This window comes from Tiliqua scincoides, chromosome 2, assembly GCF_035046505.1.
Source record: "Tiliqua scincoides isolate rTilSci1 chromosome 2, rTilSci1.hap2, whole genome shotgun sequence".
Taxonomy (NCBI): domain Eukaryota; kingdom Metazoa; phylum Chordata; class Lepidosauria; order Squamata; family Scincidae; genus Tiliqua; species Tiliqua scincoides.
The window spans coordinates 216,482,327-216,500,269 of NC_089822.1; the positions used below are offsets into that span (position 1 = coordinate 216,482,327).

The 17,943-nt window shown below is 45.2% G+C and overlaps 1 protein-coding gene, 1 long non-coding RNA gene and 1 pseudogene across 3 annotated transcripts in view; 2 read left to right on the forward strand and 1 right to left on the reverse strand.

Moving 5' to 3' along the window:
- Positions 1-602: 602 nt before the first annotated feature.
- Positions 603-7,650, reverse strand: LOC136641252 (uncharacterized). Its single transcript, XR_010793858.1, has 3 exons — positions 7,508-7,650; positions 6,657-6,767; positions 603-1,635 (listed from the first exon to the last, which is right to left on the reverse strand). It is a non-coding gene; the product is annotated as an uncharacterized lncRNA (long non-coding RNA).
- LOC136643178 (5S ribosomal RNA) lies at positions 2,631-2,749 on the forward strand (annotated as a pseudogene).
- A 4,884-nt stretch (positions 7,651-12,534) lies between the features above and the next one.
- NINJ1 (ninjurin 1) overlaps positions 12,535-17,943 on the forward strand; it is a 159,245-nt gene continuing 153,836 nt past the window's right edge. For both annotated transcript variants that reach the window (XM_066616953.1, XM_066616952.1), the window contains exon 1: positions 12,535-12,848. In XM_066616953.1, coding sequence (XP_066473050.1) covers positions 12,768-12,848 — 81 coding nt within the window. In that variant the 5' untranslated portion in view covers positions 12,535-12,767. The remainder of the gene's footprint in view (positions 12,849-17,943) is intronic.

The following is a 17,943-nucleotide window of genomic DNA, read 5'->3' on the forward strand; positions in this document are numbered from 1 at the left end:
CTTGATGGGACTTTGCATGGACTCATGGACTGAAGAGATAGCTCAGCTGAGCCTAACTTGGACTTAACAAGGTAGCTCACAGCTGAGCTGAATTTGGACTTAACAAGGGGCTGCAGGATAAAAGGCAGCTTCAGAAGGAGCCAAGGGCTGGTCAAGCCGGACGCTGACCCAGCCGGAAGCCGGACGCTGACCAAGAGGGCTACCTGACCCAGACCTACAGGAAGAGAGGACTGCCAGGACCCTGCTGGAGGAGACACACTGCTGGAGAGGAGGAACTCTACTGCAGAAGACTGGACTGTGTTTTGGAGACGGATTGGACTTGGAGGCTTCAGACGTTACCCCCGGAGTTAAGTGGAGTTTTGGGGAGGGAAAGCCTCTGGACAAGGGGACTTGCAGGGAGTGGCTGTGTTTGTAGCAATAAATTCTTGTTATTTGCTATAGATAAGGAGTTCTGTGTTCATTCCATTGCACACTGCAGCTGTGCTTCTTGGAAAAGGAGGGTGTTAATTAGCCAAAAAGCGGGCATTAAAAGGGAGTTGGGATATTTGGACGGGACAAATTGCTGTGGTCGGCAGGAGTCGAGAATTTGGCAGAACAAACAGTTCTTTTGGGGAAAGTTAGGATTCCTGCTTTCTGTAATCTAGTGGTCAGAATGAAAATGCTGACAATCTTGGCAATTAGGAATTGCCATAATAGAAAAGTCTATAAAGCACAATTCTATTATTTTAATTGTGCGATTCATTCCTGTCCTTTGCCTCCACTGCATTTTTCTACACGCAGCTTACCATTCTCAAACTTTTTAAAGGTATGGTAGGTTCAATCTAAATTTGGATTTGCTTGACCTCAAGACGCTTCATTCTCCTGTCAGACAGACAGGATTTTGAAATGGTGTTACATACATTTGCTGGCAGTGGGGCTGAAATGTGTATCATCCTATCACCACTGACAGGGATATCATGGGTAAGGTACAAAGCACCTCTGTGTGCAGAATATGCTTTGCACTATCAGTGCTCCCCATACGCAGGGGACTTCTCACCACGTATACCTTGCCAATCATAAAAATTTTCCTGGCATGTAATAAAGAGCATCCCTACATTTACCAGCATTGCAGAAATGCCCTAGTTTTCCAATAAGCACCACTATTCTCTGGCCAAGTGTGTTTCTCCCTCACATATTCTCTCAAATCTTGTTGCCATGAAGTGGCTGCTGGCAGAATTTGAAATGGGACTTTTGGGAACCCCCCTCCCCCCCTAAAAAATAACCCCTACTGAAAACTTGGAAGAGCATGCCTTTTCTCTCTCCTTCCAAAGAGACGCTAAAGGCTGGCAGATTATTTCAGCATCATCAAGTAGCTTTGTTTGCAGGCATTTCTCCACCTATAAAAATGGAGAGCAATCAAAAAGCTGGTGTGGATGGATGGCTATTTTTATATACACACTATCAACAAGACAACCCCTGCAGAAACATGCTACTGATTAGAGGAGAGCAAGCCCATCGGGAAACAGAGCCTGGAATGGCAAACTCTAATGTTTGCAAGAATGCAAGTTCACAGAAGGACAACTTTCCAGGGTAATGGCTGCAGTGGTTCTCTTTCTTCTTTTTTTCGGTTGGGAAAACAGACTGCATTACAGTGTCCTGTTAAATAAATCAAAACGAGAATGTTGCTAAGATGAAATCCCTGCACACATCCAGCTTTGTCACACTTATGTCTCAGCTCAGGGCAATTCATATTCGTGGGCTATATGCTGTTTAGAATACATGTAACGCAATTCATTTGCTTTCCACACGGATGGAAGGATGACAATATAGGTGGCACAAATCCAAGGCAACAAAATGGCTAAATGTTGGGGGCACTGAAGAAAAAGAAAACAAGAGCTCTCCAGTTCTCTTTCCATAGGACTTAGAGGAGAGAAATGCAAAGAAATCCTACTCATTGGATATGTTGACACAAATTACTAATTACATTACAGAGTATCTGGGTATTTTTGAAATACAGAGGGAACTGAGAACCTGATCCTGATGGGCTCGCGCTGGCTCACCGCTGGTGTGCACTGTTACAAACATGCCGTAAGGCATGCCTGCAACAGTCTCAGCGTGAGCCCACGCTGAACCAGTGCTGCCTGATGGACAGGATATTGCCACCTGGGACTTCAGGAGAGTGCTGGGCAATGGAGAAAATCTGGGTGGGGGGAGGCATTCTGGGGTGAGGGGACGGTGGGGGGAGGGTTGGGGGAAGCCATGGTAGGGGAGGGAGCAGGGAAGGAGGGAGCAGAGCTCCACCAGCCCTATGTCCATAGCCCTATGTCCAGCTTCCCGGCTGGACGCAGGGCTGCTTTACTCTGCACCAGCTAAATAGTGGTGCTGGGCAGCTCAGAATTGGGCTGTGATTCCTTCTATAGTCTTCATTTTTCTGTTATCACAAAAAAAAGGATATGATCCAAGCTACATTATATTTCTCAGAACTGGAGAACATTGCTCTTCTACGCCTTTGTCTCCAGTAATTTGTATTTATATTGCATTAGCACAGATTTGGCTTCATTGTATACAGTGGTCTCTCTCTCAGTGTGTGTGTGTTAGTGTGTGTTTAGATATATACAGATATAGAAACAGATATACGGGTGTATATCTGTTTCTGTATCTGTGCTACCCTGCAGATACCTGATCTTGTCTGATCTCGGAAGCTAAGCAGGGTCAGGCCTGGTTAGTACTTGGATGGGAGACCGCCTGGGAATACCAGGTGCTGTAGGCTTATACCATAGTCTTTTGAGACTGAAGGTTGCCAACCATTCATCTAACTACACACACACATAGAGACCGAGAGAGACTCACCCACACAATCCTCCCAACGAGGAATAACACCATATATGTCATGAAGTGCACTGTAGTCCAGGAAAGGTTGTGATACAATAAATATGTTGTCTTTAAGGTACCACTAGACTCTTCGTTGTTTTTTGCTCTCAGAGACTACAGTGACTATCCCTCTGGAAGCAATTATGCACGGCAGCTGTCATAATTTGAAGGTTTCTGTAATGTTCAATATATTGCTTGTAACACAATTTGATCACCCTAATATTTGAAGCACATCCAGCGTAGTAGCTTCTTATGCTCTGGTTTAATGCTTTAGCACAAAACAAAACATTGACAGATGTGAATATTTTAGAGATAGAGGACCCAATCCTATCCCTTGTCATCAGAGCTGATGCAGCCACACCAAAAAAAGAGGCAGGCTTCATTCTTGGGGGTGGGGGGGGGGAGGGTGACCTGAAGGCAAACAAGAGGAAGGACACTCTCTACAATCCAGGGCTTTTTGTCATTGTGAAAGTCACACTAGGCCCTTCTCCTACATTGCCAGTCATCATCTCACAGACTTCCTGACTCTGTGGGAATCCCAGGAACCCTTGCAGCAAGCAGGGCAGGAGGTTCCCCATGAGGCTTTGTCCCTTTGAGAAGAGGAAATGTACTTGTATGCCCATATCATATGTTTTCCCACTCCAACTTTCAATGTTCTTCCCCATGTTCTGCTCTTCTGTCCTTCAATCAATGGAGTTCCCCCAACACAAATCATTTTTTGATAGGATGAACATCCCAACCCTGGTTTCCTGCAAGAATGTTTTCCAAGAATTAAGTGAAGTGGGGTCTCACTGCTGCAACCCACTGAGCAAACCACTCACTGTGCACAATATATCAGCCAGCACTCAATACAAGCCTCTGCTTCCTTCTCCACTCCTGAAGTTTGAGTGTAAGAGGAACTCTTGGGCTTCTCCATGGGGAACAAGGAGTAGGGGGACATGATGCAAAAAGCAGATATTCTACCTGCTAAAATTTCATGTGTCTGTTTTTCTACAATGGAAATACAAGCCCCCCGGCATGTTGTGCATGTATTAAGTATGATTAAAGGCCCTCAGAAGGCCTTCCAGAAAGAAGCCTTAGAAAGGCACATCTGGTTTTTGTGGGGGAAAAAACATTTTCACTATCCTCATCCTCCTCCTTCCATGTTGTGAGCTAGACTGCCTCCCCATCACTCTCCAATCCTCCATTTCTTCTTCCGGAAGGAGGAGAGGATACAGTGGAGCTAGTCAATGCAGCAGGTGGTGATGGGCAGCACCCACGTGCAGCATGGGCAAAGGGAGTGTGGGTCATTGGAAGGTAAATCTCATTGGTGGGTGGGAAGAAGAGATGCACACTCCATTGCAAGATTGGAAGAAGGTGCTCCTTCTTGGGGCAGGGGAGAGGAACACGTTGCCTGGCAGGGAGAGAGAAAGGCATGCCCCTGCAGTGGAAGTGGAGACGCATGCCTCCGTGATGAGGGGAGGGGGAAGGGCGGGGGGATGACATTTAGGACATTGCCTCAGGTGCCCAAGAACTTTGGGCTGCCACTGTTCACTGTCTGGTAGGGGAGGAGGTCCATCATGGGGGTGACACAATGAGCTCTCGTACTAGGCGATGCAAACCCTAATAATGCTTCTGTTTTGCTTCATCAAGATTCTTGCTGGCCACTGTAAACGTCTAAACCCAGTTGTTATCTCCTATCTAGTGCTCAGAATGCATCGATGTATTGCTGTCACTCCAACACATTCTAAGCCAATACCTATGTTAATATTTTATTACACGCAGTAAGGGCTGCTTCACCCACTAAAGGAAGCAGAAACATAAACACACGAATGATATCATCATCCACTGTTTATTCTAGAGGAAATTTGTTCTCCTCTCCCATGTTAAGGTGTTCCAGATGTGCAAGTTTCTCCTAGTCCTCCCACCCAAAATGCAGGCCCTGGACGTGCAAAACCCTGCATGTTTCTTGCTACTCCTAAACCACTGCAGCCATCACAAGTTCTCTTGCTTTTCGTATTTGGTTTGGCAGGCAGCCACTCTGTGTCCTGCTTAAGCAAGCTGTTGATGTTTTAATTGTCTTCTCCCCACAGTGTCTCAACTACTGACCATACCCGCCTTTGCTGTAGGAGTTTCTCCATTCACTGACTTCCTAAAAGACTGGGATGGAGGAAGATTTGACCTTACATAAACTGGTTTTAAGCAAGAACAGGAAATGAAAGAAGACATTAAAAAGGGAAAAGGCCTTGTTACCTAATTTGGCCTTTGCTACAAAAGTGTCACAGTACAGTACATTCTTTTTCCTCCCCTCATTAAAAGAAACACAGCACAAATATGTCCTGCCCCCCACCCCCAAGTCTTAAACCAAGTCAAGCACATAGAGGCATGGCAGGAATACCATCAGAGCAATTTGCATGCATATTGCTACATCCCTGAAGATCTATAATGGCATCTTTTCAGAACTGAGCAGGTGCAATAAATTGCAGGGAAGGGGGGAGATATGGAGAAACGGCAGCTACTACTGACACCAAGTGTTGATTTGTAACCTCTGTTCCCACGTGAATCCATGTTCCCCTCAGATCCTTTGTAAATCTTTCACTTTGTTTCTGTTTTGCATGAATGAATGACATCATTGGAACTGCCAGCTTGCATAACGTGGCTTTTTTGCTGGCCACCTAGGCCAACTTTCAACAATGCCCTTTTGATTTTGCTAATCTCTTGGGACACTTTCTCCATCCACTCACAATGCTGAATTGATTTTATTTTTTTATTTTAAAAAAAGCACACATGCATGACTAGATAAAAGGGAATACTGTATGCAATTTGAGTTTTTTAAAACTTATTTACTACAGCCATATGCAGAAATGACAGCCATTCCCTTCCCATTAAGTAACCAGTTCTGTCATATTTCTCTTTGATTAAACGGCTCTTCCTCCCTACAGCCATTTCCAGCATAGTGCAGGGCGATCAAATGCATTCCAGAAGAATAACGGTACCAAGGCTAATTCATGCTATAATTTTCCTATGTGTTAAAGATGTCTGCATAGAAAATATATGAAAGATAACCTTTTTATTGTCTCTGTACACCAAATTACTATGTGTGAATTGAAAATTGTTGCTCAAGGCCCAATCCTATCCAAATTTCCAGGCTGATGCAGCCACAATGCAGCCCCTTACAAATGTTCCCTTACTTCGAGGAGGTTTCTGTGACTACCTCCCCACTGCAGGACGCCATGCATGCCAACAGCACAGCTGGACCAGCACTGGAAAGTTGGACGTATTGGACTGACAACTGCAAAAAATATAAGGTATTTCTGCATACGTATTGAGGCTTCCACAATATCCTCTTACAACTGTAGTTCCTTGTACTGTATCACCCCAGGGACAATGCTTAGCCTTTGAGAAGTTTTGTGAACAGCACAGGAATGGGAGTGTCAAATTTCAAAAACTCCTGTGCAGAACCTGTCCATTAAGTTCCAAGATGCCTTTGGTACCTTAGAGACCCAACTGTTGGCTTGCGAGAGAGAGAGAGAGGATTAACATATTGTAATGGCTAAGCCTTATTCTTTTTCAGACAATGCACTGTTTTCTTGCCATCAAAATGTGTTAATTGCACTTCTGCTATCTTTCCTTGTTCTCTTTCTTAACTTGCTTTTCTTCCTCTGTGCCTCAATTATATCTGCAACACTGGACATTTATCTCCAGAACACTTCACGATGAAACAAGTAAATTTTGAATGATAGAAAAGGCAACAGAGTACAGCACAAAATCAGCTAGTTGCTGGGAAGTCCTAAAAGTGCTTATAGGTTTTTTTTTTGCCATCTTACCTTCTTTCATATCATGTACAGAGAATGCTGACTTCACTTCCAGAAATTAGAGCTTGTGTATTATGACTACACACAGCTCTCATTATTTTGTAATGACCATAAGCTCCATTCCTAAACAAAGCAAACAAACTATAATGTAATATACTCTTACCATTTCATTACAACTTTCCCAGCTAATTGTGTCACTATTTTCTGACCTCTCTCCTTCATCACTGGTTGCCCTGAGTAATGGATTGTAAATATTTCATTACACAGAACACAGGGACCCTTCTTTATTATTGGAGATCAAGTATCGAAGGAAATAGACTTGTCTTGTGTTAGACTGAACTGCCAAATGGCTGGTTCTCACTTTACTTTCTTATCTTGGTCATGCACACCTAACTACAAAAGCTACATCCATCAGTTAGAATCAGGTATGTGTTTCTTTAAAAAAAATTCCTCGGAAGTGAATGGCTCAGCTCCTTCTTGCCATTGGTTTGCAGTTCTCTGAAAACAAATACAGAGAAACATTGGCCAAGAGCATCCTAGATCTCCATTACTCAGTGTTTACAGAAGAACACATCTACTGCTATAGCTACATACATACACATCCTCATTATTTGATGGCTCATGCATGCATTTTATTCTCAGATCCTCATATGAAGAAAATGTGCTTAAGGATTGAAGCCATAATGGAGGTGCTCAATAAATGATTTATGGATCTATGTACACTTCTATTACTTTTGCCATTTTACATGGTAGGAAATAGTAAAGGTTACTATGCTGCAGTAATTGCAGACATTTCAATGCTCCATTTTCTTGGTTTTAAAAAAGAAAAGACTGTGTGAAGCAAAACCTTTGGTTGAACTCACTTTTTTGGCACTCCATTCCTTTGTAAGTTTGTTGCTTATAATCTGATCCTTCTGCTGAATACTGAGATGTCAAGGTAAAATCTAGTACAAGTGTTCCAGGGACTCAGGGAGCAATGCTATATTTCAGGTTGATTATCAGGTCAACCCATGCAACTGCAGCCATTTTCAAAGTAGGAAGGAAAGGAAAATGTTAATAATAATAATAATAATAATAATAATAATAATAATAATAATAATAATAATAATAATAATAATAATAATAATAATAATAATACAGGTATTTATATACCGCCTTTCTTGGTCTTTATTCAAGACTTTATTCAAGGTGGTTTACATAGGCAGGCTTATTTAAATCCCCGTAGGGATTTTTACAAATGAAAGAAGGTTCCTTCTTTCAAGAACCACAACATTCAGGTGTTTCTCTCTGATCTGGTTTCACATTCTGGCCTCCATCCTCCCATGCTCAGAGCAGATGGAATAGCTCGGCTTCAGCTTGTCAGCTGCTTCAAGGTCGCACGGTGCCGGTGGCCTCGAACTGGCGACCTTGTGGATGTTATCTTCAGGCAAATGGAGGCTCTACCCTCTAGATCAGACCTCCTGCCCAATGTTAAATGTTTTGCTGCCTTGAAATAGTGGAATGAGAGTTGGTATGCCCATTTAACACTCCATTTTATGTTTCAAGTACAAAATTATCAACCAACCCACATCCATCTTCAAGGGGACAACAAAAAATGTAAAGTGCACTGCACAGTGATATCTGAATTAAAGCTCACAATATTAAGAATATTTATATACCATTCTTCCTTTGAACTTAGAACTTCTCCATGAACACCACCTGTCTCATCATTTTCAAACAGAAGGAGAGAGAAAGCAAAATCTACTGAAATGCAGTAAGTAAGGAATAAGGCCTCTTACTTTTGTATCAGTGTTTTACCTATAGGTAGCCCCTAGTTAAGTATAGTTTAGGTTCCAGAGTTCTGTACCTAAGTTGAAACATTATTTCATGTTGTAAACAAAATTGCTTTCATTTTGTTCATGCAGTGTAAACAAAATTGTGATGTAAATCAAATTGCCACTTTATAGTGAGCAGTGGAAAAAGAGGATAGAAGTATTTCAAACAGACAAATGAAAATTGTGCACACTTTTCTGTAGTACTTGAAAAACAGAACAGAAATATCTATTCATATAAAATACAGAGAATAATTCACTCCCTACACTCCAGAATGTATACTCTGTGGTAACCCTGCTTTTTTAATTGGTGTTTATATTAGTTAGAGAGAACTAATACAATAGAACTAATGACTACAGTTCTATTAAACACAATACTAGCCCTCCTTTATCCATCACTTCTGCATTTCATTATGGGTATGTACAGTCTAAGATTAGCTGATCGCTCATCATGAGAGCCAGGTAGGAATTTTTTTCTATTATCCGAATTGGCTGTGGATGGCAGATGTTTTCGCCTATCCCAGACTAGCAAGGGAGGGACAGTGTATTCAGTAGGTTTCATGCTTTAAAAATTGGTCACTTGTGCTTCATCAGGCAGCCCAAATTAAACCCAAACCACAGTCTGATGTCTTTGTTAGGTAAACAGAATGCCAGATGCAGGGGAGTGGCAGCGAGATGCAAGTACCTTTTGCCTGTCTGTTCCTTGACGGTGGGCCGCTGTGAGATACAGGAAGCTGGACTAGATGGGCCCTAGGCCTGATCCAGCAGGGCTCTTCTTGGATCTTATGAGCCCCTGCTCCCATCTGCAGCTGAAGTGGCAAAGGTGGAGGACTCTCACTCCCCTGCTTCTTAGTTTCTGGTTCACTTTCTGAATTGAGCAGTCAGTGGGGAAGCTTATCAGGAGGTAGTGGGTAGCAGGTTTCAGCAGTGGGTTTCCTCCATCCTTCCTTGACACCATTTCACAATTCTTGAATGTTGTGGCTCCCAACACTTTGTCAAAGGACAAGCCATCTGGAATTGTAAGGTGGAATGATGGAGGAAAGAAGATGGGTCAGCCTCTGCTCCCCACAATCTCTAAGCGAGCATTCCCAGAGGGCACAACTTAATAGATGATGATGGGGTGCAGGAGACCCTCACCGCCTCAGGGATTAGCTGGGCATATCTGGCACATGTCCCACCAGACCCCACCCATGGAGCCTCCCTTGAGCTTAGGTGAGAGTATAGGCTGAGAGTCACTGGTCTAAATCTATAGAAGCAACTGTATTGATTATTATATTGCTTATTCAACTAAGGGCGCAATCCTAACCAACTTTCCAGCACTGACATAAGGGCAATGCAGCTCTGAGGTAAGGGAACAAACATTCCCTGACTTTGAGGAGGTCTCTGTGAGTGCCACCCAACTACAGGATGCAGCACACGTCCCATTGGCACCCCTATGCCAGTGCTGGAAATTTGGTTAGGATTTGGGCCTATATCGCTTATTCATTCCTAATTCAAAGTAAGTCCCATTAAAATAAAGAATTTTTACTTCCAAGTATTGTAAGTTTGGGAAGAATCTGCTTATAATTTACAAGACAATCCTCCACTTGTATCATAAGACAAGGGAGAAAATAATATGTAATTTTACAGTTACATGCTTCTTGCTCCTGACAGGAGGTTTTGTGGTAATGGAGAGGAATATTTATACTCTACTTGGTTTACATAACAACAGAAATAAAAAAAATTAGTTCCCTGTCTCTAAACAGTTCTCACAGTCTAAAAAATATCCAAAGAAGACACTTGCAAATAGCCATGGAAAAAGATGCAGTGCTGAGATGGACTGTTGTTCTCCGCCTTACTAAACATAAGAGAACCAGCACTTATAAGATGCCCCTTTGCCCAGTTAGCAAGGGGGGATTCACTGAAAAATAACCATGGAAGGCTGCCAGTTAAAGTGGATAAACAGTAGTGGGTGTAAAGTTGGTACCTGGTTGCTGGATGCCTGAGGCAAAGCCCTACATTGGGGGTCTCCCTTAGCACCTCCCCCATCAACCCCTGTTTTGTATTGGGTATTAACCTCAGCCACTGGGACTGAAATGTCAGGCTGGCGAGGTGATTCCTCCGCTGGATGTCAGTTCTCCGCCAGTTTCCAACTTGCTATCAGGGGAAAGATTTGCTTGCCCCTTTTCCTGCCTGCCACTTGTCTGCCCAGAATCTCCTTTCTCAAGCTGCTTTTCTCACTGCAGGGGAAAAGATCTAGGAACCCCATTTCTTTTCCCAACAAGCAGAAAAGCAGCTGGGTGATTAGGATGAGTGGACAAAAGGCAAGGCAGACAGGGTTAAGCAGCCTTTCTCCCCACCATTCTTCTGAGTCTTATTATAGCTAGGAAAGGATTCAGACAATACACCACCTGGCCTTTGTCTCTGCACATTTGCCTTTGGAATACTGGGGCACTTCATCATCATCACAGGTGCAAGGCTGGGTGTAACCGTAAAAGGTGGCATCTGAACTCTGCGCCTTTTAAAAGTTAACCTTTAAACTTTCACTTTTAAACCTTTAAAAGTAGGATTAGTAGCATGTGCAGTGGAGCGGTTTAGAGTAATTGCCCTTCGCCAACATAACAATCCTAAGAGTCCCAATGTACCTGGAAGTGGGTGCACCATGCACTCACAGCGCAAACAAATGAACATGGGCCAGTGAATGAAGTATTGTCTGAAATGGCCCTATGGCAGTTTCTCAATTTTAAAAAGTGAGAGGAATGTGTAACTGCATGGAACATCCAGTTTTGACTTTAAAAGAAATCTTCAGTCAAGGCTATGAATGCCCTTGGCACAACCATGCCCTCTCAGGCAGAATTTTCCATTATAAACAGCACATTTAGTCTAAAGCATCCTGAGTAACTTGGAAGCTCAAACAGTGTACTGTGGTGCATCTCAATGTTTGCCTTCCACCATACCACTTCACGTGGTCCACTTATGTGAAGTACCACCAGAAATAACTAGCAACAACATCATTGCCAGTTACTTCTGGGTTGGGTATACCACGTAGTAACACCAGTGAGAGGCTCAGGGTTTTCTGTGTGCAAAAAAAAACATACTTTGGAGCCTCCTACTGCTGTTTGTTGTGTCACATTCCTGGTCTCGCTGCTGGGTGGCAGGTGTCCAGGGGTCCTGTGAGTACCACCAGACCCCACCTCAAGTATCACTGGTAGTACCCAAACCACTGGTTGAGAAACACTGGGGTACTACAAACAAACCTGGATTGGTTCCAAAAAGTATGCCACTGCAAGTGACTTTGGGTGTTTAATCTTGAGCAGGGGTGTCCAAACGTTTTGGCAAGTGGGCCACATCATCTCTCTGACACTGTGTTGGGGGCCAGGGAAAAAAGTATTAATTTACATTTCAAATTTCAATAAATGAATATATTAGAGATGGAACTTATATGAATCAATGAAGGTCTTGCAATAGCTCAAGGCCTATAAAAGGCCTTGCACAAAACAAGACCAGCCTTTCCTTCACTGCCACTGCTGCATCACAGACATGAAACAGTGGAGAGAGCCCTCATCCCACAGCTCATGCAAAAGGTTTAACAGTTGCCCTCACACTGAGAGCAGTTGCAACAGGCCAGCATGGGCTCCAGCAAGCCTCTGGAGGGCCAGAGTCTCATTGGAGACTGAGGGCTCCCTGCGGGCCGGATTGGGAGTCCCCAAGGGCCACAAGTGGCCCCCGGGCTGGGGTTTGGGCACCCTTGATCTTGAGGTTTGGGCAGTGAAATGTTAAAGAGGACAGCCAAGACGATGCAGAGGGCAACTTGAGAGTGGCTCCCTCCTGTCTAGCCACTGCCAGCGGAAAGGAGCGCGAGTGCTGGATGTGGCCCCACTCCCACTTGCCAGGGAAGATGCTCACACCAGCAGAGCCGGAGATGCCCAGTATCTGGAGCGGGCTTTCCAAAGCGCAAGGGAAGGAGACCGCGGGCCGATCCTGTCCGGTGCAGCCCGGGACAAGTGCTCCCCTCCCTTGAGGAGGCCTCTGCGACTGCAGGATGGAGCACACGCCCCGCGGGCTGGCAGGCACTGCAACACTGGACAGGACTTGGCCCTCCAGCCCGGGATCGACAGAAGAAGGCCGGGCGGGCGCCTGAACATCCGCAGTCAGTCCGAGGCGGGGCTGAGCCCAGCCTGTGCCCGGCGTGCCGGGAGGGGAACCCCTCTGCTCCTCCTTCCCTTCCTCCCCCAAGCGCCTGCAGGGCAGCCGAGTCCTCGCCGGGCCTCCCACCAGGCGGCTCAGTCTCGCCCTCCATCCCGCCAGAAGCGCGCGCTGCTCCCGCCGCGGCATGGACTCGCCCACGGACACCCACGAGATGAACGGGCTGGCTCCTGGCGGTGGCGGGAGCGGCAGGACGCCTCCCGACGAGGTAAGCCGCCCGCTCGCCAGCCAGCGCAGGGGCAGGCATGCGTCAAGGCGCACGCTCGCCGCCTCCTCCTCCCAGCGCGCGGGACGTTGGCTGCGATCTCAGCCGCGCTTTCCTGGGAGTAAGCCCCACTGACTAGGATGGGGCTTACTTCGGAGTAGACAGGCATAGGACTGATTGGCAGCTGGTCTGGTGCGGGGGGGGGGGTGGATGGGTGCAAGCGGGCTGGCACAGAAGCCTGAGGGGTCGCAGTCCCCGGGCGTGGGCACTGCTGTGGGCCGGGCGCTTCTGTCCTCCAGGGGGCCTCGCCAGCTTCCAGTCCGTGCAGCTCAGCGAGCGGAATGCTGTCGTGACGAGTCCATTTCCCAGCAGCTGCACAGGGGAGTAAAGTCGCGATCTTACAACCCGATGCTGGGAGTAAGCCCCACTGACTCTGATGAGACGTGCCTAGGATCGGCGTCGCCCCGGGGTTCGCCTAGGATCGGGGTTCTCCGGGGCGGGGAATTCCAGCCCCTCCCGGCTCTAGCAGCCGCTTTTTGGGAAATCCTTCCAGGGCGAGGCTGGATGTAAACACTCAGGGCGGCACCTGAGCTCCCCGATGGATGCAGTTGAGCTCCGAGCCTGCAGATCTCTACACGGCCACCGCAGCAAGTTTGCAATCCGAGCCACGCTTTCCTGGGAGTAAATCCCATTTACTATAATGGGATGTACTTCTGAGTAGAAATCCATAGGATTGCGCTCTAAGACGGGCGAGACGGAAGAGCCCTTTTAACAGCCCAATCCTAGGCATGTCTACTCAGAAGTAAGACTCATTGTGTTCAATGGGCCTTACTCCCAGGAAAGTGGATAGGAATGGGCCCCAAGTCATCTACAGCAGGGGTCTCCAAACCCTGGCCGGGCCTGCGGCCAACCTCCTGTTTCCTGAAAGCCTCTGGCCCACTCAACTGAACATGACCAGAACTGTGCTCTGATTGTGTCTGGAGGGTGTTCTGAGGGCCAGAGAGGTTGAATGAATGAGCCCATTCATTCTTTTATTCACTCGTCTAAGTTCCATCTCTAATTTATTTATTTATTTAAATTTTATATTTACATTTCTTTTCCGGCCCTCCAAACCACACCAGATATTTGATGCAGCCCTCTGGCCAAAACATTTGGAGACCCTTGATCTATGGAATCATGTCAACAAGCACAGAGATGATTTGCGTCTGGTAGATGGGGCAGGGCACAGACGGAGAAGAAATTCACAGCCTTGGGCTATGATGAGCCTCCACCCAGAAGTTTATCAAGGGACCTCTTTATGTGTGATGGTCCATAACTCAGTGGCAGAGTGCAGAGGGCCTGCTTTGCATGTGAAGGATACCAGCTTCAGTCCCTTCCTGGTATCTTCAAGTTGGCCCATGAAAATTTTCTGTTTGGAATCTTGGAGAGCCACTGCTAGTTTGTGTTGATTGCACTGACTGAGGGCCCAATCTTATCCAATTTCCCAGTCCCAGTGCAGCTGTGCCAATGGGGCATGCACTGCATCCTGCGGTGGTGAGGCAGTCACAGAGGCCTCCTCCAGGTTTGGGAACATTTGTTGCTTTACGTCGGGCTGCATTGCAGTTGCACCAGTGTTGGAAAGTTGGATAGGACTGGGCCCTTAGCTGGACCAAAGGTCTGGATCACTGTGAAAGAGCATCCTAAACTATTTTATGGGGGGGGGGGGTATTTCAGTTCCTTTGGGGAAACATGAGAGTTTGAGTCACACATTTTCTCATTTATAACAACAATCTTGACTCTAAACCAGTGGTTCTCAAACTTTTAGCACCGGGACCCACTTTTTAGAATGAGAATCTGTCAGGACTCACCAGAAGTGATGTCATGACCAGACATGACATCATCAAGCAGGGAAAATTTTTAACAATCCAAGGCTGCAATCCTACTCTCACTTACCCAAGAGTAAGCCCCATTGACTATCATAATTAAAACCATATAGCCTGTTAAAAGTACAGATCTGTAACATTTCCCCAAATGCAGTCACATACCTTCATAGCATCAAGTCTAATGCCTGAAGAATAAAATATTGAAATGAATGGACCCACCTGAAATTGGCTTGCAACCCACCTAGTGGGTCCTGACCCACAGTTTGAGCAACACTGCTCTAAACCAAGCATGGGGAGACAAATTGGATGAGAGCAAATGAGCTAAGACTGAAGTCGGACAAGGCTGAACTAAAAGATTATGGTTAGAGGTTCCTGGGAAGAGGCTGCTTTGAGTATCATTAGGGGAGTGCCTCATTGATCAGTTGTAAAACAGGTGTACCTTATTGCATATACCTTATTGCTGTTATCCTGAGACATAGGAAACTGTGGGATATTTTTGTTTCCAACCACATTTAATAAACAGACTTTGGAGGAGGTATTACTGGAGTAGAAAGACATAATAATTGACATTCTATTTTTGTAAGCTCTGCCTACTGTAATGCTCTTGAAGAGCCTTTGGAGGATTCCACTCAGTCAAAATGTTGCAGTTCATTTTTGCCCAGCCCACGTGTGTAATGCATTTGGTTCCTGTCTCATATATGCAATGTTGGGCAGAAATGGCTTAAAGGTTGGTTGCCAAAGGCTGCAATCCTAACCACACTTTCCTGAGAGTAAGCCCCATTGAACAAAATAGGATTTACTTCTGAGTAGACCTGGTTAGGATTGTGCCCCAAAACATATAACCCCTAATTTGCAGTGGTTTTCACATGCAACACAAGGTGCTGCTCTTGATTTGTAAAGCCCTTCTGAGACTTCCATACTTCCCCTAGATTAAGATCAGGTGAGGAGCTTCAAATACCACCACTGTATGGTTGGTAGTAAGAATTCATAACATTTACATAGCAATTTTAAAGTGTGCACAGCACCTAACTTTTATTGTCCTGATGTCCTTACAACAGCCCTTTAATATTATTGTCCCTGGGGAGCATTGAAGCTGAGAGGGAGTGTCTTACCTAAGGCTACCTTGTGAGTTCACTGCAGAGGTGAGATTCAAACCAGGATTGTCCTGATTTACAGCTCAGTCTCCTGGTTTCTGCACTACATCGGCTCAGCATATATACATTTTTAGTCAATTATTTATTGTTTAGCCAATTAGGTCAATACAAGAACGTTATATGAAGCTGAACATATAATTGAGTGATTGTGTTTGCTAAAGACTTTGAATATTTGTCTTTAATCTCAGTGTAAAAAGGCGGATGCATGTCTTTTGAGTCTCCTCAGTGTTGCAAAGTTTCTGGAGGGAAAGAAAAAGTGAAATCATCAGAAATACAGGAGTGTTCGTTTTTTAATGAAATCTGGGAAGTACCTTCACATTTCTTGTAGAAATGTCTCTGGGTTTTTCCAGTTCTTGAGGTTACATGAGGCATTGGGGAAATGTGTTTGCCAACACCATGTACTTGGAGAAGAGAATGGCAAACTCATTTTGAGTTTATCCCTGTGATACATGTGGTAGCATATAAACCATTGCTGTACACACAGGTTATGTGTTTATGTGGAAGTGCTGAAAATGTAAGGAGAGAAGCAGCTCTGGTGTGTGCAAAGAAGTGCGTTTCCTATATGTAGGCAGATGAGCGCATTGCCAAACTTGGGCACAACTATCCAGAAAATGCAAATCTTCCCTGGGAAACAGATGAATGCCTTCACCTTCCCACATTAACACCTGCAAAAACTGCATTTCAGTATAGGAACTCCCATCAACAAAAAGTCACACAAGCCCTGTGAAGAGAGAAGATGTAGAAACAATTTGAGCTTTCCTCTTAAGACTCATAGTGCCATCTCTGTCAGCTCTGTGAGACAGCGTGGCCCTCTCTGCGCCAATTCAGAGTGTCACAAATGTGCTGTAAAGCACATTTGCGACTATTTTTGAGCTGGCAGTGCATTGGTACAGGGATGTGGGGGGTACAGGGATGTGGGGGGGAGGGGCCATTCCTGGGCAGTGGGAAGGATCAGGCCCAGAATGGAGCAGGATAAGTGGAGGCCTCCTTCACAGTTTCCTAACCCCCTTCCTGGTCATCCTGCGGTTACATTGGGCTTCCCAGATTTGCCCCAGTTCAATATTGTAGCTGTAATGGATCCAAGAAGCCCCATAGGGCTAGGTAGGGCTCAACACTGGGTAAGGGGAAAAATAACTCAGAGCCCAATGCTATCCAGTTTTCCAGTGCTGGTGCAGCTGTGCCAATGGGTCATGCAATACATCTTGTGGTGGAGCAGCAGTCACAGAGGCCCCCTTAAAGTATGGGAACATTTGTTCCCTTAGCTTGGGGCTGCATTGCGGCTACACCGGTGCTGGAAAATTAGATCAGATTGGGCCCTCAGCTGACTCCTAACCTGTGCTGGATACAGTGCAGATCATGCAGCCTGGCTGTGCCAGTATATGTTAGGACTGGGCTGCTCATGTCTCTAATAAGAAACAAATGGCAGTTGTGTAATCTCCCTCTAGTCTCTGTAACAATTTTGAAAAACCAAGAATAAATCTTTATTGTGGTAGGACTAGATAAAAAACATTGTCATTACTAAGTGTAAAACATTTTTCAACTTTTCACTTAAGAGCACTATTTGAAATGATATACATTAGCCAAACAATTTTGTTGTGTCAACTTTAAATCATAAAGCATAGAGGATGAAATTTCCTGAAACAAATCTGTTCTGTAACCAAGGATTCTCAGTCAGTTCTCAGCCAGTAGCAGTCATTATGTATTCAGCAAGAGAAACAAAAATTTCCCTGTAACTGGGATCCTGTTCTGGGATCCCTGTAACTGGGATCCTGGGATTCCCTGGATCCTGTACCTGTGGATTCACTTACCTGCAGTTCTCTGTCCCCCCTCCCTTGTGTCCATTTCTTATTTGTCTGTCTCTTCCTTTAAAGCTAGAAGAGAAACGTGAGAATCAGTCAGCTGGAACATTGGAGAAGGGAGACAGCCAAAATGCTAACAGAAAGCAGGAAGCTTCCCGCTTCCTGTTAGCATTTTCTTAATCTCTCTGCTCCAGCATTACAGATGGCCGCTTCTCATGTTCCTCTTCTACTTCTAGTTAGATAGATCTGGTATCTAACTGGCTGCAATGGAAGAGAGAGGAGT